Consider the following 27,175-nt stretch of genomic DNA (forward strand, 5'->3'; position numbering starts at 1 on the left):
TTTAATATTAATGGCTTAGTTTTCATACTTATACGTATGGTCCAAAAATTTATGAGTTTTACAACGAGAAATTATGGGTAATGTTAGGGAGTTTAAATTTATAGGCAAAATTGTGTAAACTAAATGACATGTAAGTTGATAATTGAATTTACTACTTAAACATTGATAAACGTGCTTATTTATGTTGATAACAGATCATTTAATTTACAAATTTAATCTTCCTAACATTAAAAACAAAGTTTTAGAAAACTATCCCTAGTCCAAGTGTAGGGGCAAAAGCCGTACCAGTTTTGTCACTTTCTCATCCACCCAAAAACACTCATCAGCTACCCCCAACAACTTCCTCTCTCTCTCTCTTCCCCTGATGTCAAACTGTACGGTGGAGCGCTGCACAGTTGAGACCAGCGATGGAGTTAAGCTCAGCGCAAAGCTTTCAAACCCAGAGAAGAAGAGATCAAGAAGGGCAGCCCTGTGGTGGTTCTGGTGCACCCATACTCCTTCCTTGGCGGCTGCCAAGGCCTGTTGAGAGGAATAGCAGCTGGGTTGGCAGACAGAGGCTACAAAGCTTTGACCTTTGACATGAGAGGGGTTGGGAGGTCAACAGGGAGGGCCTCTCTCACTGGGTTTGCAGAAATTAAGGATGTGATTGCTGTGTGCAAATGGGTTTCTGAGAATCTATCAGCTGACATGATTTTGTTGGTGGGTTCTTCTGCAGGTATAATATTTTTGAATTTTTATGCTCTTTTAGAATATATTTCTGCAATTTTTATTTGATTATGTTGGAAAATATTAGTATTTTAGTTTATTTAAATGTTTGGTTTTATGGGCTTAGCCCGTTAGAATTAGGTTTTGTTAGAGATTATGGTTAGTTTATTATAAATGGGGTGCTTTGTTATTCATTAGAGAACAAGTCAGTCAAGATGTAGCCTCTTCAGTTTATGTAGCCTTCTTGGCAATTCAATTTAATAAAGTTTTATATTCAGTTTGTTCGTTTATTCGTTGCGCACTCTGATATTCAACTTGGTATCAGAGCAGGTTTGATCCTTCGGGATTTAATCTGCTTCGGGTTGGTATCTGTTTGCTCGTTTCCGTTGTCGTTCATGTTCAGATTATTAGTTGGTATTGATTGTTTGCAAGAAGAAAAAAATTGTTCGTTCGTTTTTTGTCCCGTGACTCTGCTTCTGCACCTTTGAACACTGCAGCCTGCAGGAGTATCCGCAAGTCTGTATTGCTACAAAGGAAAAAAAAAATTTGGTTGGATTTTTTGTTTGTTTGTTTAGAAGTTGGCATCGGTATTGGCATCGACATTGGCATCGGTATCGGCATCGACATCAGCAATGGTATTGGCATCGGCATTGGCACAGGAATTTGGAGTTTTACATCCACATCTACTTTGACAAACCCATGTCGTGTACCGCCGTGAGTTTGACGGGGGGGGGGGTGTTGGAAAATATTAGTATTTTAGTTTATTTGAATGTTTGGTTTGATGGGCTTAGCCCGTTAGAATTAGGTTTTGTTAGAAATTATGGTTAGTTTATTATAAATGGGGTGCTTTGTTATTCATTAGAGAACAAGTCAGTCAAGATGAAGCCTCTTCAGTTTATGTAGCCTTCTTGGCAATTCAATTTAATAAAGTTTTATATTCAGTTTGTTCGTTTATTCGTTGCGTACTCTGATATTCAACTATTAAGCATGTTGGTTATAAATTAGAGGGGGTATTTTTATGTGCGTAGTTGATCGATTTATTGTTTAATCTGTTTAAGTGGATGATTTTTTGGATCTGTGGATTGTGTATTAGTTTGTGGTGGTTAAAAGATTGCTTATTTGATTGGTTTGGTGAATGGTTTTGTTGATCTGTAATTTGGATATTAGTTTGCAGAAGTGATCTGAGTGTTATGTAGATAACAACTAATTACTTTCTGAAGCGTCGTCGAAAAATTAAAGAAGGCTTTGGATTTGAGGGAGAATTGATTATATGAGGCTAGGATTTCATTTGGTTATGTTGTTTGGTGTATTTCTGACTTTTGTGTTGCTGATCGAACTATCCTTCGATCACCTTCAAAGCGAATATAAGTGTGATGAAAAATGTTTTGTGCAATGAAAAATGTTATGTGCAACTATGATCGGTTTCTCAAGCTTGACCGGAGATTGTAAGTTTTGTACAAAATGATAAATGGTGAGAAGCCCAAGTTTTTAGTAGTTGTGAAGGACGTGAGCTGTGATTTGATAAATCTAGTAACGTTCTTTTTTCGAACAGCCTCTCGCTGCTGCTCCTTAACTTGTTCTGAATTGCAATTTTTGGTTATTGATGTCTTGTTTATGCTCTCCAGTAATTGCAATATGAACATCGACGCGAGGACATAAGTAAAATTACAAGGTCAATCAGTGTTAGTGAGAAATAGATGGTTTTTCTGCAAATAATCTTGTGGTAAACTAGGAAGCATGATCTAGGATCTTTCTGGTATGAACCGCATAGCATTGTTGCAGGCATGGTCGGTAAAATATAAGACGTTATTCGTAGTCCCGTCCGTTTTGTTACTTTTGGGTGCGTTTGGTACGTGGGACGGGACGGGACGGAACGGAACGAGGCGTTCCGTCCCGCGTTTGGTGCGCCAAAAATGGGTGGAATGGGCTGTTCCACGGGACAGATTTTGGGTGTTTTTGCGTTCCACCTCCCCCCTGGAACGGGTTTGTTCCACGTCCGTGGAACACAATGTTTTACCATTTTAAGACAAATATACCCCATGTCTTTTTCAAAAATTACACCTTCGTTCCGTCCCGTTCCGTCCCGTCCCGTCCCGTCCCGTCTGCGTACCAAACGCACCCTTTATGATCATTCGAGGCGGGGGTTTAACATAATTTCCTCATATGTTTATAATTTTCCTATGTTATGGTGTAGGTGCCCCGATTGCAGGCTCTGCGGTAAATCAGATTGAACAAGTTGTGGGCTATGTTAGTCTAGGGTATCCTTTCGGCATGCTTGCCTCAATCCTTTTCGGGAGACACCACAAAGCCGTACTACAATCCTCAAAACCCAAACTTTTCGTAATGGGGACACAGGACGGGTTCACGAGCGTGAAGCAGTTAAAGAACAAGCTAAAGCTCTGCAGCCGGTCTGTTGAAACGCACCTGATTGATGGAGCAAGCCACTTCCAAATGGAAGGCCCTGCTTATTGTTGAATTGTGGCCAAGTGGCCAAGTGGACAACAAAACAAAACAACTTTCGGCTAATAAACAAACCAAAATAAAAAAAGGTGAAAGACATCATGATGAGGAGGCATCATGATTATGTTTGTTGAAAAGAAAGTTGATGGTCATGATGATGTTTTTGAATTTTTTATTGGGTGATGATGATGTCTCTTTGGCTTTTTCTTAAAGAAAAGAATAAGGGTTCGGTTGGTGCAATAAGAGAGAAAAAAAAAAGGCTCATTTTGTTTTAGAGAAGAGTGAGTAGAGAGCTGCAGAGAAAAGGAGTGCATCAGAAAAATAGAAAGGGTGCAGCAACCCTTCGTTGAAGAGAAGAAGAAAGTGCTCTTCTTTTTGTTAGCAATCATCCATCATAATTGTTGTTGTAATAGCTTTGAGCTATATGTATAGAGAAGAAATTATACATTATATTTCTTTCTCTATTTGTTTCTGTGGTGTGTGAGAGCTATTGGGTGTATTGGGTTATTTGGGTTGTGAGATTGCCAACACTTTGTAAACTCCCATTTGGTTGATAGTGGATTATTGGGTGAGCTCCTACTGCTCCGAGGACGTACTCCAGTTACACTGACTGTTGAGGAACCTCGTTAAAATCTTGGTGTTCTTTTATATTTTGTTCTTGCATTTTCATTTGATATATTATCTGTGGGTTAGATTGAGTTGGTTCCAACGGGTTTGGTGCTGTCCTAGCACAACAATTGGTATCAGAGCACTGGTTGCTCTTGGGTACTGTCTAGTTGCCAAAGATGTCAGACGGGCAAGATGAAAATCCTTTTGGAAGCAGCTCCGGGTTTGCAAGAACTACGGTGCAAAATGCAAAGTTCGAAGTGGAAAAGTTTGATGGCACAAACAACTTCGGGATGTGGCAATGTGAGGTCAAAGATGTGTTGGCTCAACAAGATCTACTTGCCGCTTTGGGAGAGAAGCCGGAAGCCATGTCGAAGTCAGAATGGGAGAAATTAAATTTGTGGGCTTGCTCTTCAATTCGGTTGTGCCTTGCAAAAACTCAGAAGTATTTTGTGATGCGGGAGACGGTAGCAAGTGTGTTGTGGCAAAAATTGGAAGACAAGTATATGACGAAGAGTGCAGAGAACCGGCTACACTTGAAGAAAAAGCTCTACCGCTTCCAATACAAAGAAGGTACAAAAATGATTAGACACCTTGATGCTTTTAATAAGTTGATTGCCGACTTGTTAAATTTAGATGAGGATATTAAGGATGAAGATAAGGCCTTAATATTGTTGAATTCATTGCCAGACTCTTATGAGCATTTTGTTACCACTATTATGCATGGTAAAGAAACTGTGAAATTTGAAGATGTGTCAAATGCCTTGATGAATTATGAAATGAGGCATAGAGATAAAAATCATGATAGTACCTCTGAAGCTTTATTTGTTAGAGGTAGATCATCGGAAAGGAGGTCCTCTACTAGTAGGAAAAAATCACAGTCTCGACCTAGAGGAAACTCTAAAGGTAGAAAACCTTTGGAAATGGATGAATGTGCCTTTTGTCGTAATAAGGGCCATTGGAAGAAAGATTGTCCTAAGTTGAAGACCAAAGGAAAAGAAAGTTCTGAAGCTAATGTTGCAGAGGTTGAAACAGATTTTTCTGATTTTGCTTTAACCACTTCCTCATCTTTTGATTGTGCTACTAAATGGGTGTTGGATACGGGTTGTACTCATCATATGACTCCTCACAAGGATTGGTTTTCAAGCTTGAAAGAGTTTGATGGTGGCGTTGTGTTCATGGGAGATGACAATCCTTGCACAACAAAAGGGATTGGTACAGTTCGTTTGAAGTTGCATGATGGCATGGTTAAAGAGTTGACAGGTGTTCGGTATGTACCGAATTTAAAGAAAAATCTTATTTCTTTGGGTACTTTGGAATCCAAGGGTTTTAGGTTTCATTCAGATGGACAGACATTGAAAGTTACTTATGGTGCACTTGTTGTGATGAAAGCTCCTAGATGTGGCCATTTGTATTTATTGCAAGGAAGCACTGTGACAGGTGAAGCATCTGTAGTCTCTGAAAATATGGGCACATCTGATTCAGATACTACTAGATTGTGGCATATGAGATTAGGCCATACCGGTGAAAAAGCTCTACAAGGGCTTGTGAAACAAGATCTTCTAAAAGGTGCCACGACTTGTAAGCTTGATTTCTGCGAGCATTGTGTCTTGGGGAAGCAAACTAGAGTGAAGTTTGGTACTGTTGTACATCAGACGAAGGGCATTCTTGATTATGTGCATTCGGATGTTTGGGGTCCTACAAAGACTCCCTCTTTGAGTGGTAGACATTGGTTCGTGACCTTTGTTGATGATTATTCAAGAAGGTCTTGGGTTTACACTATGAAGCACAAGAGTGAGGTGTTAAGCATTTTCTTGGGATGGAAGAAAATGGTTGAGAACCAGACTGGGAGAAAGATTAAGATTTTGAGATCGGATAATGGTGGTGAATACACATCCGACCCTTTCTTTAAAGTTTGCAAAGAAGAAGGAATTGTGAGACATTTCAGTGTTCGGGGAACTCCACAACAAAATGGAGTTGCAGAAAGATTGAATCGAACCTTGCTTGAGAAGGTTAGATGTATGTTGTCTCAGTCGGGTTTAAGCAAGTCATTTTGGGCAGAAGCAGTTAATTATGCATGTCACATCATCAACCGGTTACCCTCAGCTGCTATTCAGGGTAAGACACCAATGGAGGTATGGACTGGAAAATCTTCTTCTGATTATGACTATATCCGTATTTTTGGTTCACCTGTTTATTTTCATGTGACTGAAAATAAACTTGATCCTAGAGCCAAAAAGGCTATCTTTCTTGGTTTTAGTAGTGGTGTCAAAGGTTACAGGTTGTGGTGCCCAGAGATGAAAAAACTTGTAATCAGCAGAGATGTGACATTTGATGAAGAAAGTATGTTCAAAGACTCTGAGAAAAATGTGAAAGATGTCCAACATGTGGAGCTTGAGAAAGTTGCCTCTGGTACTTCAAATCCTATTTCCGCTGATGTCGAAGCCACTACAAGTGAAGAAGTTGGAGACCATGAGGATGTTGAAGAAGTTGAACTTGAAGATTCTATTCAAGTTGAAGAGCAAGTTTCACCTCAAGAGTCTATTGCCAAGAACAGAGGAAAGAGACAAATTACCAAGCCAGCTCGGTATAGTGATTATGTTGCTTTTGCTCTTCCTATTATCACTGATGATATTCCATCTAATTTCGAGGAAGCCATTGAGAGTGAGGAGAAGAAGAGGTGGTGCAATGCCATGGGTGATGAGATGAATTCTCTCTTGAAGAACAAGACTTGGGAGTTAGCTAAATTGCCTAAAGGCAAGAAAGCTATCGGTTGCAAATGGGTGTATGCCAAGAAGGAAGATGCTGATGAGAAAAGCAATGTGAGATTTAAAGCAAGATTAGTTGCTAAAGGGTATGCACAAAAGGAGGGCATTGACTACAATGAAATATTTTCTCCGGTTGTGAAGCACTCCTCAATTCGTATTATGTTAGCTCTTGTTGCACAATATGATCTTGAGCTTGTGCAACTCGATGTGAAGACGGCTTTCCTACATGGTGATTTGAATGAAGAGATCTATATGTGTCAACCGGATGGGTATATAGTGAAAGGGAAGGAGAATTTGTTTTGCAAATTGAAGAAATCACTTTATGGCTTGAAGCAATCTCCAAGGCAATGGTATTTGAGGTTTGATAAATTTATGAGAGGCCAAAATTATTCTAAAAGTCAATATGATCATTGTGTGTACTTCAAGAAGTTGCAAGATGGGTCTTTCATTTATTTGTTGATATATGTTGATGATATGTTGATTGCCTCAAAGAATGTTGAAGAGATTGAGAAATTGAAGAAGCAAATGAAGAATGAGTTTGAGATGAAGGATCTTGGTGAAGGGAAGAAGATCCTTGGCATGGAGATCACTAGAGATAGAGAGAAGGGTTTGGTCAGTTTGAATCAAAGACAATATCTTGAAAAGTTGATTCGGAAATTTGGAGTTCATGATTCAACCAAACCGGTTAGTACCCCTTTGGCTCCTCATTTTAAATTGAGTTCTTTACAGTGTCCTAAAACTGATAAAGAGAAGCTGCAAATGAAAAATATACCATATGCAAATTTGGTTGGTAGTTTGATGTATGCAATGGTATGCTCTAGACCGGATATTGCTCATGCAGTTGGCATGGTGAGTCGATATATGCATAATCCAGGTAAAGAGCATTGGCAAGCAGCTAAATGGATATTGAGGTATCTCCATGGTACTCGAGATGTTGGTTTATGCTTTGAGAGAGATGACTCTGGTATTGGTCATTTTGCAGTTGGTTATGTTGATTCAGATTATGCAGGTGATCTGGATGGAAGGAAGTCTACTACAGGCTATGTGTTTACTATGGCTAAAGGGCCAGTTTGTTGGAGGTCCATTTTGCAATCGTCTGTTGCCTTGTCTACTACAGAGGCTGAATATATGGCAGTTGCTGAAGCTATAAAGGAGGCCATTTGGATACATGGGCTGATTAGAGATTTGGGGGTTGATCAGAAGCAGGTGGAGGTACATTGTGATAGTCAGAGTGCCATTTATTTGGCTAAGTATCAGGTTCATCATGCGAGGACCAAGCACATAGATGTGCGTTATCACTTTGTTCGTGAAATTGTTGGTGAAGGGGAAATCATTCTCCAGAAGATTCCAACTAAAGACAACCCCGCTGATATGTTGACTAAGGTTGTTGGTGTAGCCAAGTTTGTTCACTGTTTGAACTTGGCTCACATTATGCCTATATAAAGAAGGCGTTGAGCAGTAGGAGTTTTGGAGCATTTGGCTCGGTATGAGTTGTTCTCTTGCTAGTGTTTGGGAGTGATGTTGTGTGTTAATTGTGTTGGTTGGCTTATCATGGCGTTTTTCGGAACTTGGCCAAGGTGGAGATTGTTGAATTGTGGCCAAGTGGCCAAGTGGACAACAAAACAAAACAACTTTCGGCTAATAAACAAACCAAAATAAAAAAAGGTGAAAGACATCATGATGAGGAGGCATCATGATTATGTTTGTTGAAAAGAAAGTTGATGGTCATGATGATGTTTTTGAATTTTTTATTGGGTGATGATGATGTCTCTTTGGCTTTTTCTTAAAGAAAAGAATAAGGGTTGGGTTGGTGCAATAAGAGAGAAAAAAAAAGGCTCATTTTGTTTTAGAGAAGAGTGAGTAGAGAGCTGCAGAGAAAATGAGTGCATCAGAAAAATAGAAAGGGTGCAGCAACCCTTCGTTGAAGAGAAGAAGAAAGTGCTCTTCTTTTTGTTAGCAATCATCCATCATAATTGTTGTTGTAATAGCTTTGAGCTATATGTATAGAGAAGAAATTATACATTATATTTCTTTCTCTATTTGTTTCTGTGGTGTGTGAGAGCTATTGGGTGTATTGGGTTATTTGGGTTGTGAGATTGCCAACACTTTGTAAACTCCCATTTGGTTGATAGTGGATTATTGGGTGAGCTCCTACTGCTCCGAGGACGTACTCCAGTTACACTGACTGTTGAGGAACCTCGTTAAAATCTTGGTGTTCTTTTATATTTTGTTCTTGCATTTTCATTTGATATATTATCTGTGGGTTAGATTGAGTTGGTTCCAACGGGTTTGGTGCTGTCCTAGCACAACACTTATGATGCACAGATGGTGAATCTTATCCTTGAATTCATTGCATCACTGTAGATAATCAACCATGTGTAATGGAGTTGTTCTATTTCAGAACTGATCGGAGCTTTCCGCACTTATCAGATTCTCTCCGTTCGCAATGTGCTGCAGTTGTATGTATATGCTAACTTGTAATCGTGTGTAATTTGCAGGAGCTTGGTTGGTTTGCTATGTGCTTTCAGTGTCAAATTAAGCTGCTGTCTCAACAAATACGAGAGAAAGAGAGTCGTTAGATCAATCTTTACGGTCAAGTGTCATCCGGTACAACCCCGAAAACATAATTTTAAGGTTAAACTAAAACCGAAACGAAGCCTAACGCTTACACCAATCGTTCACTTGATTCGACGTCAAATCCGAATATGGCACAAATACAAGAAGCAGGAATATAACTGGATATTCCAAGTCTCAAGTATCATATGTTCGTCGCTCTCAAAACGTTGATCTTCGGAAGCAAATCAGCCGTCTCTGGTCATTTTGTTGCCATTTGAACCATCAACTGCCCGATCTTCAGCCATTTCGTCATAGTGCCGTTTTCTCCATCCTCGTTCGTGGTCTAGTGATTGTCTCCAGCAAAATGCGGAAAAGAGTAAATTGTAATTATGGTCCTTTAATTTGTCACATCATGGTCCGGGGTCTACCACATCTCGGGCTCGCTTCACTACCGTAGCACGATATTGTCCACTTTGGGCCCCGACTATGCCCTCACGGTTTTATTTTTGGAAACTCAAACGAGAACTTCTCAGTGGGTCATCCATCATGGGAGTGCTCTCTCCCAAAATGCCTCATGCTAGGTAGGGATGAGAATATACATATAAAGATCACTCATCTGGACGATGTGGGATCTTACAATCCACCCCCTTAGGGGCTCGACGTCCTTGTCGGCACACCATTGCCAGGGTTAGGCTTTGATACCAATCTGTGACATCCCGACCCGGGGTCCACCACATCCCAGGCTCGCTCCATCACCGTAGCACGATATTGTCCGTTTTGGGCCTCGACTACGTCGTTACGATTTTGTTTTTGGAAACTCACGAGTAACTTCCCAGTGGGTCACCCATCCTAGGAGTGCTACGCCTTTACGATTTTGTTTTTGGAAACTCACGAGCAACTTCCCAATTGGTCACTCATCCTAGGAGTGCTTTGGCCTTCTTTTTGCTTAACTTCGGAGTTCCAATGGAACCCAAAGCCAGTGAGCTCCCAAAAGACCTCGTGCTAGGTAGAGATGAGAATATATATATAAGGATCACTTCCCTGGGCGATGTGGGATCTTACATAATTTGAACTCAATTGGAGCAATAGTCTCTTAACTAAGAATCCATTATCATTGGTCCCTCAACTCATCAAAACATGTAGCTATGGTCCCTCAACTAAAAATTGAATTGCAATTATATATACTAAATTGCAATGGAAAAAACACTGTTCCTAAGCAATTGGTCCTTTCCTTCCTATTTTTCATGCTGCTACAGTAAAAAGACGAAAAGCCCTGTTGCACACGTGGTGTGCTAGCGAGATTTCTCTCCTCCACCGCTTCCTTCCTCTGCAGTCTGCACCGCTTGCTTTTTACTCCAATTCGAAACGAAACAAAAACAAAGCTCATCTAAATGTTCACACCATCAAGACAAGAAATTTCGCCGTCAGATTTCTCCAGATGCTTCCAAACCCAAATCCCTATCTGCTCATCCAGATCAATTTCACCACCAAATTCCTCCACATCGTTTCAATCTTCAGCAAACCCAAAACTCACTCACTCACTGTCAGTTATGCTATCACTCTGTTAACATGTTTTGTGGCCATCAGACGCCGGAAAACCCCTTGACCGGAACTCAGTTTGCCCATCCAGAAAGAATGACTAGAAAGCTGCTTGAGGCAAAGCAGAAGCTACGGGAGGAAGGAGAATGGACTTGTTTTTTTAACACCCTAAGACTAAACGACGACGTCTTGCTCCCTTGCCCCGTTGTTGTTTCCTTATGTCATCTCTTCCACAGTAATAGTATTTTCATGGTCATCCTATCCTGAAATTTTATGATCTAACTCGACATTTTAGGTATGAAATTGAGAAGATTATCAAGTATAGTAGTATGTTCTAATGTTTAAGGATATATGTTCTACAAAATATGTTGGCAAGTTTTTCATGTTGCCTACCCAAGATAAAATTTATGGAACCGTCATGTATATATTTGCTATTAGTGTTCAGATTTTCACTTCATTTTTCCTTTTTTATTAATTTGTGGACCAATTTTAGTTGCTAATCATTGTTGTAAACCCAAACCGAAAAATCGAACGTGCCCAAGATCGAAACGAAAGCTCCAAAGATCGAGCCCCATGGCTTTGAGAAACCCACCAAGTCTTCCATTGTTGTGTGTGGAAAACTTGGTTCTGTCAATGCACTATCCGAAGGCGGTGCGAAGAATCGGAAGGGAGATAAGATCGAAGAGAAAGCGAAGGCGGCGAATGTGAAGAAGGCGGTGTTGTGCTAGGATAGCACCAAACCTTATGGAACCAACTCAATCTAACCCACAGGAAATTTATCAAATGAAAATGCAAGAACAATATAGAAAATAACACCAAGATTTTAACGAGGTTCCTCCACAGTCAGTGTAACTGGAGTACGTCCTCGGAGCAGTAGGAGCTCATCCAATAATCCACTATCAACCAAATGGGAGTTTACAAAGTGTTGGCAATCTCACAACCCAAATAACCCAATACACCCAATAGCTCTCACACACCAAAGAAACAAATAGAGAAGAAATATAATGAATAATTTCTTCTCTACACATATAGCTCAAAGCTATTACAACAACTACTTTTGTGGATAATTACTAACCAAAGAGAGGAGCACTTTCTTCTTCTCTTCAAAAAGGAGCTGCAACTCTCTTTTTCTGCTGCTCACTTCTCTCTGTATTCAGCTCAAAACATAAAATGAGCTCCACACTTTTTAATCACCCTCCGTAGCTTTCTATCTCTTTCTCTTCTCTATATTATAAGGCTGCAAAGGCAACCACCAAAACATAAAGGACCAAAACCCACGGGTGTAGAAGAGAAAGGTTGCCTTTTCCCTTTTTTTCTCCCCAAAACAAGGAAGGATGTTGTCCACCTTTTTCCTTTCCTTTATAATTTTATAATAGCCGAAAGTGAATGAATTATTTGGCCACTTGGCCACATACTCCAACAATCTCCACCTTGGCCAAGTTCCGAAAAACGCCATGATAAGCCAACCAACACAATTAACATACAACATCACTCCCAAACACTAGCAAGAGAACAACTCATGCCGAGCCAAATGCTCCCAAACTCCTACTGCTCAACGCCTTCTTTATATAGGCAAAATGTGAGCCAAGTTCAAACAGTGAACAAACTTGGCTACACCAACAACCTTAGTCAACATATCAGCGGGGTTGTCTTTAGTTGGAATCTTCTGGAGAATGATTTCCCCTTCACCAACAATTTCACGAACAAAGTGATAACGCACATCTATGTGCTTGGTCCTCGCATGATGAACCTGATATTTAGCCAAATAAATAGCACTTTGACTATCACAATGTACCTCCACCTGCTTCTGATCAATCCCCAAATCTCTAATCAGCCCATGTATCCAAATGGCCTCCTTTATAGCTTCAGCAACTGCCATATATTCAGCCTCTGTAGTAGACAAGGCAACAGACGACTGCAAAATGGACCTCCAACAAACTGGTCCTTTAGCCATAGTAAACACATAGCCTGTAGTAGACTTTCTTCCGTCCAGATCACCTGCATAATCTGAATCAACATAACCAACTGCAAAATGACCAATACCAGAGTCATCTCTCTCAAAGCATAAACCAACATCTCGAGTACCATGGAGATACCTCAATATCCACTTAGCTGCTTGCCAATGCTCTTTACCTGGATTATGCATATATCGACTCACCATGCCAACTGCATGAGCAATATCCGGTCTAGAGCATACCATTGCATACATCAAACTACCAACCAAATTTGCATATGGTATATTTTTCATTTGCAGCTTCTCTTTATCAGTTTTAGGACACTGTAGAGAACTCAATTTAAAATGAGGAGCCAAAGGGGTACTAACCGGTTTGGTTGAATCATGAACTCCAAACTTCCGAATCAACTTCTCAAGGTATTGTCTTTGATTCAAACTAACCAAACCCTTCTCTCTATCTCTAGTGATCTCCATGCCAAGGATATTCTTCGCTTCACCAAGATCCTTCATCTCAAACTCATTCTTCATTTGTTTCTTCAATTTTTCAATCTCTTCAACATTCTTTGAGGCAATCAACATATCATCAACATATATCAACAAATAAATGAAAGACCCATCTTGCAACTTCTTGAAGTACACACAATGATCATATTGACTTCTAGAATAATTTTGGCCTCTCATAAATTTATCAAACCTCAAATACCATTGCCTTGGAGATTGCTTCAAGCCATAAAGCGATTTCTTCAATTTGCAAAACAAATTTTCCTTCCCTTTCACCATATACCCATCCGGTTGACACATATAGATCTCTTCATTCAAATCACCATGTAGGAAAGCCGTCTTCACATCGAGTTGCACAAGCTCAAGATCATATTGTGCAACAAGAGCTAACATAATACGAATTGATGAGTGCTTCACAACTGGAGAAAATATTTCATTGTAGTCAATGCCCTCCTTTTGTGCATACCCTTTAGCAACTAATCTTGCTTTAAATCTCACATTGCTTTTCTCATCAGCATCTTCCTTCTTGGCATACACCCATTTGCAACCAATAGCTTTCTTGCCCTTAGGCAATTTAGCTAACTCCCAAGTCTTGTTCTTCAAGAGAGAATTCATCTCATCACCCATGGCATTGCACCACCTCTCTTTCTCCTCACTCTCAATGGCTTCCTCGAAATTGGATGGAATCTCATCAGTGATAATAGGAAGAGCAAAAGAAACATAGTCACTATACCGAGCTGGCTTGGTAATTTATCTTTTTCCTCTATTCTTGGCAATAGACTCTTGAGGTGAAACTTGCTCTTCAACTTGAATAGAATCTTCAAGTTCAACTTCTTCAACATCCTCATGGTCTCCCACTTCTTCACTTGTAGTGGCTTCGACATCAGCGGAAATAGGATTTGAAGTACCAGAGGCAACTTTCTCAAGCTCCACCTGTTGGACATCTTTCACATTCTTCTCAGAGACTTTGTACATACTTTCTTCGTCAAATGTCACATCTCTACTAATTACCAGTTTCTTCATCTCTGGACACCACAACCTGTAACCTTTGACACCACTACTAAAACCAAGAAAGATAGCCTTTTTGGCTCTAGGATCAAGTTTATTTTCAGTTACATGAAAATAAGCAGGTGAACCAAAAATACGAATATGATCATAATCAGAAGAAGGTTTTCCAGTCCATACCTCCATTGGTGTCTTACCTTGAATAGCAGCTGAAGGTAACCGGTTGATGATGTGACATGCATAATTAACTGCTTCTGCCCAAAATGACTTGCTTAAACCCGACTGAGACAACATACATCTAACCTTCTCAAGCAAGGTTCGATTCAATCTTTCTGCAACTCCATTTTGTTGTGGAGTTCCCCGAACACTGAAATGTCTCACAATTCCTTCTTCTTTGCAAACTTTAAAGAAAGGATCGGATGTGTATTCACCACCATTATCCGATCTCAAAATCTTAATCTTTCTCCCAGTCTGGTTCTCAACCATTTTCTTCCAACCCAAGAAAATGCTTAACACCTCACTCTTGTGCTTCATAGTGTAGACCCAAGACCTTCTTGAATAATCATCAACAAAGGTCACAAACCAATGTCTACCACTCAAAGAGGGAGTCTTTGTAGGACCCCAAACATCCGAATGCACATAATCAAGAATGCCCTTCGTCTGATGTACGGCAGTACCAAACTTCACTCTAGTTTGCTTCCCCAAGACACAATGCTCGCAGAAATCAAGCTTACAAGTCGTGGCACCTTTTAGAAGACCTTTTTTCACAAGCCCTTGTAGAGCTTTCTCACCGGCATGACCTAATCTCATATGCCACAGTCTAGTAGTATCTGAATCAGATGTGCCCATATTTTCAGAAACTACATATGCTTCACCTGTCACAGTGCTTCCCTGCAATAAATACAAATGGCCACATCTAGGAGCTTTCATCACAACAAGTGCACCATAAGTAACTTTCAATGTCTGTCCATCTGAATGAAACCTAAAACCCTTGGATTCCAGAGTACCCAAAGAAATAAGATTTTTCTTCAAATTCGGTACATACCGAACACCTGTCAACTCTTTAACCATGCCATCATGCAACTTCAAACGAACTGTACCAATCCCTTTTGTTGTGCAAGGATTGTCATCTCCCATGAACACAACGCCACCATCAAACTCTTTCAAGCTTGAAAACCAATCCTTGTGAGGAGTCATATGATGAGTACAACCCGTATCCAACACCCACTTAGTAGCACAATCAAATGATGAGGAAGTGGTTAAAGCAAAATCAAAAACATCGGTTTCAACCTCAGCAACATTGGCTTCAGAACTTTCTTTTCCTTTGGTCTTCAACTTAGGACAATCTTTTTTCCAATGACCCTTATTATGACAAAAGGCACATTCATCCCTTTCCAAAGGTTTTCTACCTTTAGAGTTTCCTCTAGGTCGAGACTGTGATTTTTTCCTACTAGAAGATGACTTCCTCTCCGATGATCTACCTCTAACAAATAAAGCTTCAGAGGTACTATCATGATTTTTATCTCTATGCCTCATTTCATAATTCATCAAGGCATTTGACACATCTTCAAATTTCACAGTTTCTTTACCATGCATAATAGTGGTAACAAAATGCTCATAAGAGTCCGGCAAGGAATTCAACAATATTAAGGCCTTATCTTCATCCTTAATATCCTCATCTAAATTTAACAAGTCGGCAATCAACTTATTAAAAGCATCAAGGTGTCTAATCATTTTTGTACCTTCTTTGTATTGGAAGCGGTAGAGCTTTTTCTTCAAGTGTAGCCGGTTCTCTGCACTCTTCGTCATATACTTGTCTTCCAATTTTTGCCACAACACACTTGCTACCATCTCCCGCATCACAAAATACTTCTGAGTTTTTGCAAGGCACAACCGAATTGAAGAGCAAGCCCACAAATTTAATTTCTCCCATTCCGACTTCGACATAGCTTCCGGCTTTTCTCCTAAAGCGGCAAGTAGATCTTGTTGAGCCAACACATCTTTGACCTCACATTGCCACATCCCGAAGTTGTTTGTGCCATCAAACTTTTCCACTTCGAACTTTGCATTTTGCACCGTAGTTCTTGCAAACCCGGAGGTGCTTCCAAAAGGATTTTCATCTTGCCCGTCTGACATCTTTGGCAACTAGACAGTACCCAAGAGCAACTAGTGCTCTGATACCAATTGTTGTGCTAGGATAGCACCAAACCTTATGGAACCAACTCAATCTAACCCACAGGAAATTTATCAAATGAAAATGCAAGAACAATATAGAAAATAACACCAAGATTTTAACGAGGTTCCTCCACAGTCAGTGTAACTGGAGTACGTCCTCGGAGCAGTAGGAGCTCACCCAATAATCCACTATCAACCAAATGGGAGTTTACAAAGTGTTGGCAATCTCACAACCCAAATAACCCAATACACCCAATAGCTCTCACACACCAAAGAAACAAATAGAGAAGAAATATAATGAATAATTTCTTCTCTACACATATAGCTCAAAGCTATTACAACAACTACTTTGGTGGATAATTACTAACCAAAGAGAGGAGCACTTTCTTCTTCTCTTCAAAAAGGAGCTGCAACTCTCTTTTTCTGCTGCTCACTTCTCTCTGTATTCAGCTCAAAACATAAAATGAGCTCCACACTTTTTAATCACCCTCCGTAGCTTTCTATCTCTTTCTCTTCTCTATATTATAAGGCTGCAAAGGCAACCACCAAAACATAAAGGACCAAAACCCACGGGTGTAGAAGAGAAAGGTTGCCTTTTCCCTTTTTTTCTCCCCAAAACAAGGAAGGATGTTGTCCACCTTTTTCCTTTCCTTTATAATTTTATAATAGCCGAAAGTGAATGAATTATTTGGCCACTTGGCCACATACTCCAACAGGCGGATGGTGCTGCATTTGTGAAGGTTGAGGACAAGGGGATTAGGAAACGGAGGACGCAAGAAAGAGGCGGGCGGAGAGGCACGAGCACGAGGGGCAGGAATGCAGCAAAGCCGACGAAGCCGCATGAGTATGGTGTCAATGAACTCAGTTCACATGACGGTTTAGACGCGTTGAAAGTGGGGAAGGAGAAGAAAGAAAACGTGAGGAAGAAGAAAGGCGCGGCAAGGTTCTTGAAGCGAATGAAGCAGACCTCGAAGTGAAGAAGGAGAATTCGGAAGGTACCGAGGATGATAGCGAGGAGAGCGAGGACGAGAAGATGAAGAAGCCGATGAGGGGTAGGAGGAGGCCGGCGGGTGAGAGGAAGGAGAGGGTGACGCGGAGTTCAACGGAAAGCGGAGGAGGGAGGGAAGGAGTCAGGAGAGCATTGGGAGGGGAAGAAGAGGGGTTGGGAGGCCACCGAAGTTGCCGGAAACTTCAGCGGCTGGGGCGGGGAGCAGGAAGAGAGGGAGAGACAACGGGGAGGCGGATCAGGTGGGGAGTGCAGGGAGGCCGAGAAAGCGTACAAGGAGGTGAATGTCAGAATGTGGCCATTGTTGTAAGCTGTAAATTATTTTTTGTGCGGTGGTTTGGGTTAATTTCTGGTCTTGTTTTGTTGCTAATGCTAGGTTTTTACAGTCCTTTTTTATTTAAACCTTTTTACCCAAGAGGTGAAAAGAATTACTAGAGAGGGATAGGGAGAGACAGAGATAGATACGTTGTGAACTTGTAGAATGTTTTGGGGCAATATCCTTTTGCATATACAGATCCTGATGAGTAGCATCATCGGTGAGGATCTTTTATTGTTCTTGGTTTTTTGCTGCAATGGGAAAGAAGCTGGGCCCAAAACCCACGAAAACAAATGAAGAAGTTAAAAGATAATACAAAATAAATAGAGTATTGAGAAAGAGAAAATGTGTGTGTGTGGCCCAACCGTGAATGCACATTTGTTCATGGATCTAGTCGGAAGTTGACGCTTTTCTGCTCGACAAGGCAAGAGAAAACGTTACCCTAAGGGGCCAGACAAAAATTATTACTCGTATGAAAACTAAGGAGATTAGTCAAATCATATAATATTAACAATTTCCTTGCTCGATGGTCTGATAAGTTATGGACTCTTTTTTTTTGGGTTAAACGTGTGACTTATACTACATTTAATTTAGTGTACATTCGTCTGACATATTATCGTTATCAAACTTTCAAATGAGAATTATTCAAATATGTTTTGAGATGATGATTGATAGTTTGGCAAAAAAAAAAAAAAAAATTTGTTACATTAAAAAGATTTTAAAAATTCTGTTCTACAACTTTATTTTTGGTCTAATAATGCACATCTGAAATTTTGTGTTTGATTTTCTCGCTCTGGTCGTATCAAAAGAACGACATCCCTAAGCGGAAATAAAAGATAAAATAAAAGAGCAGCTCAGCTGATACTATGTATTTCTTCTTTGATTGGATCACTGAAGACGGAGGTAGAGCAGTCCTGTTTGTGATCGACCATGAAAGAATTACTGAGGCTTCCATCTTCTGTGCAATTTTTACTGTCACTCTCAGTGTGCCAATGACTGCTGCTTTCAACTTCTCCCCTTTGGTTTGAGACTTGGACTTGGTCTTGGAGTTGCTTGTTAATCTTCATCCTATGTTTAATTAATCAAGTAGCACAAAGGTGAAAAAAGTAATTAAGCATAATAAAAAAGAAGATAGATTGAGAAAAAATTAGGCATAACTGGGGATATTTTCCGCTTTTTTTTATTAGTCATCATCTGATTAATGAGATACAAAGACCTCCAGTTACATGTCAAAATCTTGTCAAGGAAAATTTGGGTGTGACTAGAGATATATTCAGTATCTATCTCAGTCATGATATTTATGAGTCAAGAAGTTGCACACATAGATGTGAATATATCCCTAGTTACATATAAGAATCTCAATAGTTCTACATCACCAAATCAAGAAAAATTTGGAAGTAATCAAGGAATATTTCGGTCTTTGTCTCACTCATCAAATGAATGGTGACGCACAATGCGAAAATAAATTCCCGATTACATTTCAAAATCTCACATGACTTACATCAGCAAAACAAGGAAAATGAATAAAACTTGATAAATAAATTTTTTTTTAAAAAGTGTATAACACTCTTACCTTCTTCTAAATTTTCTCTGCATCATATAGAGCTTGAATTGAACATTGTCTAGGAGCTGGAAATATGCGTATCTCCATGTCCTCTTGAGAAGCAACGGGCAGCAGAATCCCAAGAACCCTACAACGAAACCGAGCACAACGGATAACCCAATCCATAGACTTTGATCCTCATCGTCGTCCAAATCCTGGCTGTTCTTATTCTCTCCATCATTCCCATTACTTGACAAGCACTCATTAGGAAGTGGGGGGCCGCAAAGTTTTGGGTTCCCTTCGAATGCAGAGGCGTTGAAGCTTTGAAGCTGTGTGCCGGTCGGTATTGATCCTTCAAGACTATTGTACGAGACATTGAAAGATTTCAAGAAACTAAGGCTTGCCAATGACAATGGGATTTTTCCGGAAAAATGGTTCACGGAAAGGTCTAATTCCTCCAAGTTCTTGAGGTTGGATATTTGCTCTGGGATTTCGCCCAAAAAGTTGTTCATGTTAAGATCCAGCTTTTGTAGGAGGTGCAGCTGGCCTATCTCAATGGGAATTCTCCCACTAATGCTGTTGTTCTTCACGTCAATCACGCAAGGAAAGTAAGACAACTTGTACTGCAGAAATGTTGTGTTGGTCGAGGTATAGATAGGCAATTCGAGAACATCATCGTTTGCTTGAGGAGAAGTTTCTTCGGATGACAACATGGGAAGTGTACAGAGTTCCTTTGGAAATTCACCCGAAATTCGATTGGCACCCAATGCTAAAACAAAGAGCCTTGGAAGAGCTCCCAACCAACTAGGAATCGACCCAGTGATTCTGTTAAAACTCAGAATCAAGACCCCTAGCTTCTTGAGCTTCGATAACCATTGAGGTATTTCGCCATTCAGCTGACAGTTACTCAAATCTAGCATTTGAAGATTTTGGAACCCGCCGAAATTAGCCATTGCTTCATCACTTGGAATTTTCTCTCCATAAAAAGTTGTCGAAAGGATGAGTACCTTGAGACTTTTGCAGCGCATTAGTATCTTCATTGCCCCCGTGATGTTTGTCAATCGGCTGTAGCTGAGGGAGAGGAAGGACAAGGATTCCAGTGAAAGAATCTCGGGTTGTATATGTCCCTCTAGATTGTTTTTGCTCACTCGAATTGCTTTCAGGGACTTGCATGAGTAAAGACTTGTTGGCAAGAAACCGGTGAAGTTGTTATGGCCAAGATCAAGTATCGTTAGTCTAGTAAGATTGGAGAAATTCAAGGTGGAGATGTTTCCTTCAAAAAGGTTGATTCCGAGATTCAGTTTGATAAGGTTTGTGCAGTTCATCAAAGATGGGGGCAGAGAGCCGTTTAGATTGTTAAATTGAAGGAACATGTGTTGTAATTTGGACAGCTTACCAATGTTTACAGGGAGAAAACCGCTCAATCCGTTGGACTGGAGGTCAAGGAATGCAAGGTTGGTGAGGTTGACAATTCTTTGGCTTATGGCACCGTGTAGTGAATTGCGAGGCAACGCAATTTCTTGAAGTGTGGTAGCATTGTAGATGTCATCCGGAAGAAGTCCTGAAAGGTTGTTGTAACCAGCACGAAACACCTGTAGTTTGGAACACGCACCTAGTCCGTGAGAAATATTGCCACTGAATTCATTGTGGGAGAAATCGAATAGTCTAATCGAGGGAGACAAATGAAGACAAATAGAGGACGGGATAGACCCCGAGAAGCTGTTGTCCGTGACGTTGAAACTAGTCAAATTTGGAGCACGTCCGAAGAATAAGGATGGAATTTCTCCATGGAAGTGATTTCTGGACAAATCAACAATCTCTACATTACTTGGAAGCTGAGAAAGTGAGAGTTCTCCGGAAAGACGGTTGTAGCTCAAGTCGAGGATCTCAAGGCGATTCAAGGACAAGAAGAATCTGGCTTCGAGTGAACCATAAAGTGAGTTGTGGGAGAGATTGAGGTGTGTGAGAAGGGTGAGATTTCCAAGTGATGATGGAGAAATAATACCCCCATTGAGGCCTTTGAATGGTAACTGCAATCGCGTGATGTGAAGGTCCTGATCACAAGTGATGCCTTCCCACTGGCAACAATCAGCTGAAGTAGTAGTCCAGTTCAATGGAGAAGAAGACAGAGAGTGAGAGAAGGTCGTGAGAGCTTTGCGTTCACTTGGATCGCAAGCATCATTCATAAATATAATGGAATTGAATAAGAGGATGAAGAGGAAGCCATGAGAGATTGAATCATCCATCTTAGATTAAGATTCTCATAGGTTTGTTTACATATAATACGCATATACACGTATACATATAGGTCAAATGTGCACCATTTTGTGCAGTATATACATCTTCTGGAAGTCATGACAGCTACATATGAACATTGTTAAGTTGCAACTTGCAAGCTTTTCTATGGACCAAAATTATATAATATTATGGTTTTGTCTGCAACTTCCCAATATCTTCTAGGTCGCGTAAAGATTCTTTATGTGTTAAAGTCTATGGATTTGAAGAGGTTTTAATTGGTTTTGTTTTGTTTGATTTGACTTTAGTAGTAAACAACAAACAAAAGACTTCAAAGAGTCACTTACGGGCCATGAAATATTTTGAATTTTGATTAAATTTTCTTTGTAAAATGGGTTGGTTTGACTTCTAACAATGACTTTTCAAGTGCCTAAATGCATTTAGATTACAATTTTTTTTTCCTTTTTGGATGAGAGCAATAGAAGGAGACTCAAACTTAGGACTTTGAGTGTAACGGTAAATATTCTTAATCACTTCAGTTACAAGCTTTTTGCGAGATTAGATTTTTTTTTAAAATACGGAAAGAGAGAAAAAAATGACTTTCTTTGACGCTACATAAAGGTAAGGGAAAATGAATTTCAAGTCAGTTTAATTTTTTCGGTTTTTGTCTTAAGAAAGGAGAAGAGTGAGACTCGAAGTTTTTGTGCAAGCGCAAGTAAAGTGCCCTACGACTAATATAAAATGGTCAACTACTTGTATATCAAGTAGCAATATCACTTTCAGCATCTGGCTATTTTTCAAAGTGTTTGAAAATGATTTCTATTGCGAATTTAACTTTTTATGTATGCTCTTTCGTTTTCTTTTTAATCCAAATTTCTTATTAATGTTTGTAAGAAAAGGCAACAATTTATTCAACGGAGAAATTATAAATAATTATAGGGTAGATTACGGAAAACTTGATCAACAAGAATGCTGAAATTCTTGACAAATTAAATGGCAGCCTGCAAGTGAATTTCCGATTAACTATTTCAGTATTCTGTCCTGACGAAATTCGAATACTTTTGCGTATGAATTTAGTTAGGAAAGTTCGATGCATATTTAACCCTACAACGTTAATTCCCTTTCTTTTTTACTCAGTTGTTAGATTGTTTGTATGCAGCAGCAATGTGGTTAATAAGTCCTTTATTTCTCACAAAAAAATTACACTTGATCAACATATGAAGCGATCTTTAACATCGGAGAGGAACTGGAAATACGCATATCGCCATGACGTGATCAAAGCTAAAGAGCCACAAACTCCCCAAAATCCTACAATGAAACCAAGAGCCACTGAAATATAAAACCATGGAATTTCATTCCCATTGCCATGCACATCTTCCATGTTCTTAGTTGCATTATCACTTGTGTTCTGCTGGCATTTGTTTGGAAGCGGGGAACCGCAAAGTCCCGGGTTGCCCTCAAAGGTAGTGGCATCGAAGCCTTGGATCTGAGTGCCTAACGGTACTTGTCCTTGGAGGTTATTGTATGCAACACTGAGTGAAGCCAAGAAATGAAGACTTGATAGTGAAGCTGGGATTCCGCCTGACAGATGGTTTCTTGAGAGGTCTAATCTCTCCAAGTTTGTGAGGTTAGATACCTGGTCTGGAATGCTGCCAACGATGTTGTTGACACTGAGATCCAGCTCGTGAAGGTTTTGCAATCGGCCTATCTCAATGGGAATATTGCCACTTAGACTGTTATTTCGGATGTAAATTGCTCGCGGCAAGTTGGACATATAGTTGTACTGCAGAGCTGTGACAGATTCATTCGTTCGCTGCGTGTAGATAGGTAGTTCGACATCACCACTATCTCTTTGAGCGGCAGGCTTCTCGGATACAAGAGCTTCTAGTGAGAAAAGCTCATTTGGAAGTCCCCCTGAAAGTGAGTTGTTGTTCAAGCTTATGAAGAAAAGACTAGGAAGACTTCCCAACCAAGGAGGTATTGAGCCTGTGAGTCTGTTAGAAGACAAATCAAGGGCTTCGAGTTTCTTGAGCTTTGACATCCACACCGGAATATGACCTTTAAGTTGGCAGTCCGATAAGCCAAAAAGGCGGAGATTTTGAAACCCAAAACCAATCATAGCATCACCATCTGGCAGTTCTTCACCTATAAAATTATTTGGAAGTGTGACCACCTTGAGACTTTTGAAACGCATCAATATATGGATAGCACCGGTGATATTGGTGAGTCTGTTCCTACCAAGCGAGAGGAAGGATAGGTATTTCAACGAAACAATCTCAAGCTGTATTTGTCCCTCTAGATTATTACCGCTCAGGCGAACTGCTTTCAGAAACTTGCATGAGTAAAGGCTTTTTGGCATGACACCGGAGAAGTAATTGCTCCCAAGATCAAGCTTGATAAGTTGATCAAGTTTCGAAAAATTCAGCTCCGAGATATTTCCATCCAAATGGTTGAATCCAAGATTGAGTTCGATAAGGTTTGTGCAATTCATCAAAGACGGGGGCAGCGGACCTTCAAGATTGTTGAAATGAAGGAGCATGAGTTTTAATTTGGAGAGCTTCCCGATATGGAAAGGAAGTGCGCCACTCAAATGATTGAAGTAAATCTCTAGGATTGTGAGGCTGGTGAGATTGACAATGTTGTCACTAATGTGACCGAAAAGCAGATTGGAAGGTAACGAAATTTCGTGAAGCGCATGAGCTTTGAAGAGATCACTAGGAAGAGTCCCAGATAGAGTATTAAAGCCCGCACGAAAGATTTCCAATTTCAAACAGTTTCCTAGTCCGAGAGGAATTGAGCCATTGAAATCATTGTGGGAGAAATCCAAGACTCTGACCGAAGAGGAACGAAGACAAATAGAGGAAGGTAATTTGCCAGTAAAATTATTTTTACTGACATTCAAGCTGCTTAAACTCCAGGCATGCTGGAGGAATGAAGATGGAATTGTTCCATTGAATTGATTGTTCGACAAATCCACTATTTGAATGTAACTAGATGATAGAAACAATGGTACTTCTCCGGAGAGAAGGTTATAGCTCAAATCAAGGATTTCAAGGCGACTCAAGGACAACAGTAGTCCAGCTTCAAAAGGACCGGAAAGCAGATTGTGGGAGAGATTGAGGTGCGAAAGATGTGTGAGGTTTCCAAGAGAGCAAGAAATGCCTCCTTGGAGCCGTCTAGAGGGCAACAAAACATGTGTTACCCTACCATTGGCATCACAAGCGATACCTTCCCAGTGACAACAATCACTGGAAGACCAATTTAAATGAGAAGAAGACATATTGAAAGATGACAAAAGAGAGTTGTGATCTGCCTTGTTGCAAGCATGGTTTGTAGAAATGAAAGTAGAGAACACAAAAAACAGGAAGAGGACTCCACAAGGCATTATATGACTAGATTCCGGCATGGCGTTTTTCGCTATGGCTGTACCGGGGTTATATTGCTCACGTCGTTTCGGGTGTATATATACACTCATTTGTTTGAACCAAAGGAGGTAGAAATTAACAAAGGGAAGAAGGTAATTAGGTAATGGTTTGAATTCTTGTGCTCATTGTTTAAATTTCTCAGTCTTTGCTTTATAGAGACTTGAGTGAAATGGGACGTCACTAACAATGGAGGGTCTAATCATGGGTTGGCAGCAACGTAATAGAGGGTCTAATTAATGGTTTACTTAAGTTATGATCAAGGTAAATTAATGGAGCATTTTGTTTATCTTTTTTGCTGGGTAAGATGCATAATAATATGTTATAGAACACTAACGCAGAGTAGGAAAAACGGCAGTACCTGTTGAGAGCAAGTCTCACGTTGATGAAATGAGGGACCTTGCATGGGCTTATAAGTAAATTGGACTACTCTTCATATTGCCAATTGGTTTTATAGTGGAACCTCAACTTCTTCATGATATCAGAATCAGTTGTCCCACGTATGAAATCAAATAGTCACACGCACTCCGCGTCATCCCGTTATTTTGTCCACGTGTTAGGCTTAAAAATTCGTCACACGTGGAGGACGTGTTGAGAATAAGTCCCACATTGATAGGAGGATGAACCTTGCATGGTGTAACCTCAACTTTTTCAGTACCTCGAGACATCATCAAATTGTAAACCAAGACATTTGTTTGCCAAAAAAATTAACAGAAGAAACTGTTAAATTGCAAATCTATAATAATTGACTAGCCGATGAGCACACACTCTGTGTGTGTGAATAATTTCATTTTGTTTTTTGTTTTTTTTATTAAGGAGTGTGATTAGTTTTTAAAAATTTAAAAAGAGTTGAAAAAATGATGGTGTGACAATTTCTCTTAATAAGTGCATATTTTATCTTAATATTACATAATTACTGTTTTTTGTCCTCCTTATTTAAATATTGTGAAGTGAGGGTAAAATAGGAAAAATAGAGATAGGATTGTCATTTTGTCAAAAGAAGAGGGTCAAATAGGAAAAATAGGGATATAATTGTAATTTTGTCAAAAGGTATAAAATTACTATTTTACACTCCTCATGTCAATATTGTGTATTCAAAAGTGAGGGCAAAATTGGAAAAAGTGGGGGAAAAAGTTGACAATGGCTCTTCTCCTAATAGAATAGAATAGATATGGAGAATGCTTTGAACTTGCACTCACATGCCACTTACCTAAGTTTATTTTCTTCTCTTATCAGATTAGACTCAATGGTTTACTTAAGTCATGATCAAGGTAAATTAATGGAGCATTTTGTTTATCTTTTTTGCTGGGTAAGATGCTTTATAATATGTTACAGAACATTCACGCATGGTAGGAAAAACGACAATACCAGTTTAGAGTAAGTCTCACGTTGATGAAATGAGGGACCTTGTATGGGCTTATAAGTAAATTGGGCTACTCTTTATATTGCCAATTGGTTTTATATATGGTGGAACTTCAACTTTTTCATGGTATCAGAGTAAGTTGTCCCACGTATGAAATCAAACGGTCACACGCGCTCCACGTCATCCCGTTATGTTGTCCACATGTTAGACTTAAAAATTCGTCTCACATGAGGACGTGTTGAGAATAAGTAACATTAATAGAAGAAGGAACCTTGCATGGTGTAACCTCAACTTCTTCAGTACCTCAAGACATCATCAAATTGTAAACCAAGACATTTGTGAAGAGAAAGTTACTCAAGTAACTCAACATAATAGTAATAACAAACAGTTAAAAGTCAGTTAGGAAAATTACCACACTTGTAACTTTCCTTTAGTCTGTTAGTCTGTTGTATTTAGCTTCCATATAAATACTCTTGTAACTTATCCTTTGGAGTAATGAAAATCATTTCCCAATATGGTATCACTCGCCTAAAGTCTACCGACTAAGATCCTTCGTACGCTTCCTCTCATTTTCTTAGTCCCCAAACAGGTCTCATTCCTGTCATTTTCTCTCTGCAATTAACAATCTATGGCGGCCAATTCTTCGACTTCTTCTTCCCCAGTGATCGCGCACCATCTTTCTCCTCCTGTGCTTGCTGATCCTCCTTCTTCTTCTCCAAATCCTCATCCTTCGGTTCCGCTGCCCACAAACCCTAATTCTTCAATTCAGGCCTCGATCAACTCAATTACGATACACAATATCGGCAGCATGATTCAGACTAAGCTCAAGCGCCATAACTATCTTGTGTGGCGATCTCTCTTCGAGCCGATCTTTCGTCGCTACAAACTTACCGGCATTGTTGACGGATCTGAACCTCCACCGCCTCAGTTTCTTGCTGATGATTCTGGTCGATTCACCTCTGTTCCTAATCCAGACTATGAATTGTGGTATGAGAAGGATCAGAACATCATTATCTGGATC

General features: G+C 39.9%; 3 protein-coding genes and 1 pseudogene across 3 annotated transcripts in view; 1 reads left to right on the forward strand and 3 right to left on the reverse strand.

The window, feature by feature from the left end:
• Positions 1-314: 314 nt before the first annotated feature.
• Positions 315-9,056, forward strand: LOC126616108 (uncharacterized; annotated as a pseudogene).
• A 39-nt stretch (positions 9,057-9,095) lies between these two features.
• The window catches only part of LOC126616097 (protein EMSY-LIKE 3), a 55,476-nt gene continuing 37,396 nt past the window's right edge, over positions 9,096-27,175 (reverse strand). Inside the window, exon 11 of the transcript XR_007620999.1 lies at positions 9,096-9,173. The gene's annotated coding sequence lies outside the window, so the exon portion shown is untranslated. The remainder of the gene's footprint in view (positions 9,174-27,175) is intronic.
• On the reverse strand, positions 18,293-21,380 carry LOC126616083 (receptor-like protein 2). Its single transcript, XM_050284083.1, has 2 exons — positions 19,165-21,380; positions 18,293-18,659 (listed from the first exon to the last, which is right to left on the reverse strand). Exons 1-2 carry the CDS (start codon positions 21,378-21,380, stop codon positions 18,446-18,448), a joined length of 2,430 nt encoding a protein of 809 aa, XP_050140040.1. The 3' UTR covers positions 18,293-18,445.
• LOC126616088 (receptor-like protein 3) lies at positions 22,556-24,775 on the reverse strand. The gene has a single exon (XM_050284085.1). The coding sequence runs from the start codon at positions 24,773-24,775 to the stop codon at positions 22,580-22,582; it is 2,196 nt and encodes a 731-aa protein (XP_050140042.1). The 3' UTR covers positions 22,556-22,579.

This window comes from Malus sylvestris, chromosome 3 (genome assembly GCF_916048215.2).
Source record: "Malus sylvestris chromosome 3, drMalSylv7.2, whole genome shotgun sequence".
Lineage (NCBI taxonomy): Eukaryota > Viridiplantae > Streptophyta > Magnoliopsida > Rosales > Rosaceae > Malus > Malus sylvestris.

Bases quoted from the DNA above. Each gene is read 5' to 3' on its own strand.
- LOC126616083 (XM_050284083.1), bottom strand. From the start codon at position 21,380: ATGGATGATTCAATCTCTCATGGCTTCCTCTTCATCCTCTTATTCAAT. The intron at 18,660-19,164 runs GTAAGAGTGTTA...AATTAAACATAG, and splicing joins CAGAGAAAATTTAGAAGAAG to GATGAAGATTAACAAGCAAC.
- LOC126616088 (XM_050284085.1), bottom strand. From the start codon at position 24,775: ATGCCGGAATCTAGTCATATAATGCCTTGTGGAGTCCTCTTCCTGTTT.